General features: G+C 55.8%; 1 protein-coding gene across 1 annotated transcript in view; it reads left to right on the forward strand.

Moving 5' to 3' along the window:
• SYNGR1 (synaptogyrin 1) overlaps positions 1-177 on the forward strand; it is a 14227-nt gene extending 14050 nt beyond the window's left edge. The window contains 1 exon segment of the mRNA XM_035903188.1: positions 1-177. This exon segment is cut by the window's left edge and continues 43 nt beyond it. Within this exon segment, the coding sequence (XP_035759081.1) occupies positions 1-103 (103 nt within the window). The 3' untranslated portion in view covers positions 104-177.
• Positions 178-518: the final 341 nt, after the last annotated feature.

The raw sequence follows: 518 nt of genomic DNA on the forward strand, positions 1-518 counted from the left end.
GAACGAGGAGGATGCTACAGATGCGGTGGGGACGTACCAGCAGCCCCCTCCGGCAGACGCTTTCGACACCGAGACACAGGGGTACCAAACGCAAAACTACTGAGCCACCGATGCCCCTTTCCCTTCCCCTTCCCTTCTGCCCCCTTTCCCACTGCCGGCAGAAAGCCAAGGCACAAATCAGACATGTGCGTAGTGGCACAAGAGGTGGCTCTCAGCTATGCTCCAGCCTTCTGGGTCATCTGTTTTTATTTATCATTTTTAAAAAAGGAAAAAAAAGAAAAAAAGGTTTCCCCATCACCTCTTCCTTCCCCTCCTCCCAAAACTACCCACCAGAACCAAATTCTTCCAAAATCTGTCACCATGTTGCGACAGAAAGGTCCCCCCTTCCCTCCTCGCCCTCCTGCCTCGCTCCAGAGGGCAGAGTCTGGCTGGAGGGCAGCAGAGGGGCGATGGCATCAGCAGGGCCAGGGAGAGGGTGCTGGAGGCAGAAAGAAAGGGGTGAGAGGGACCGGGGACCT

Source organism: Egretta garzetta, unplaced genomic scaffold (genome assembly GCF_000687185.1).
Source record: "Egretta garzetta isolate BGI_Z169 unplaced genomic scaffold, ASM68718v1 scaffold51, whole genome shotgun sequence".
Lineage (NCBI taxonomy): Eukaryota > Metazoa > Chordata > Aves > Pelecaniformes > Ardeidae > Egretta > Egretta garzetta.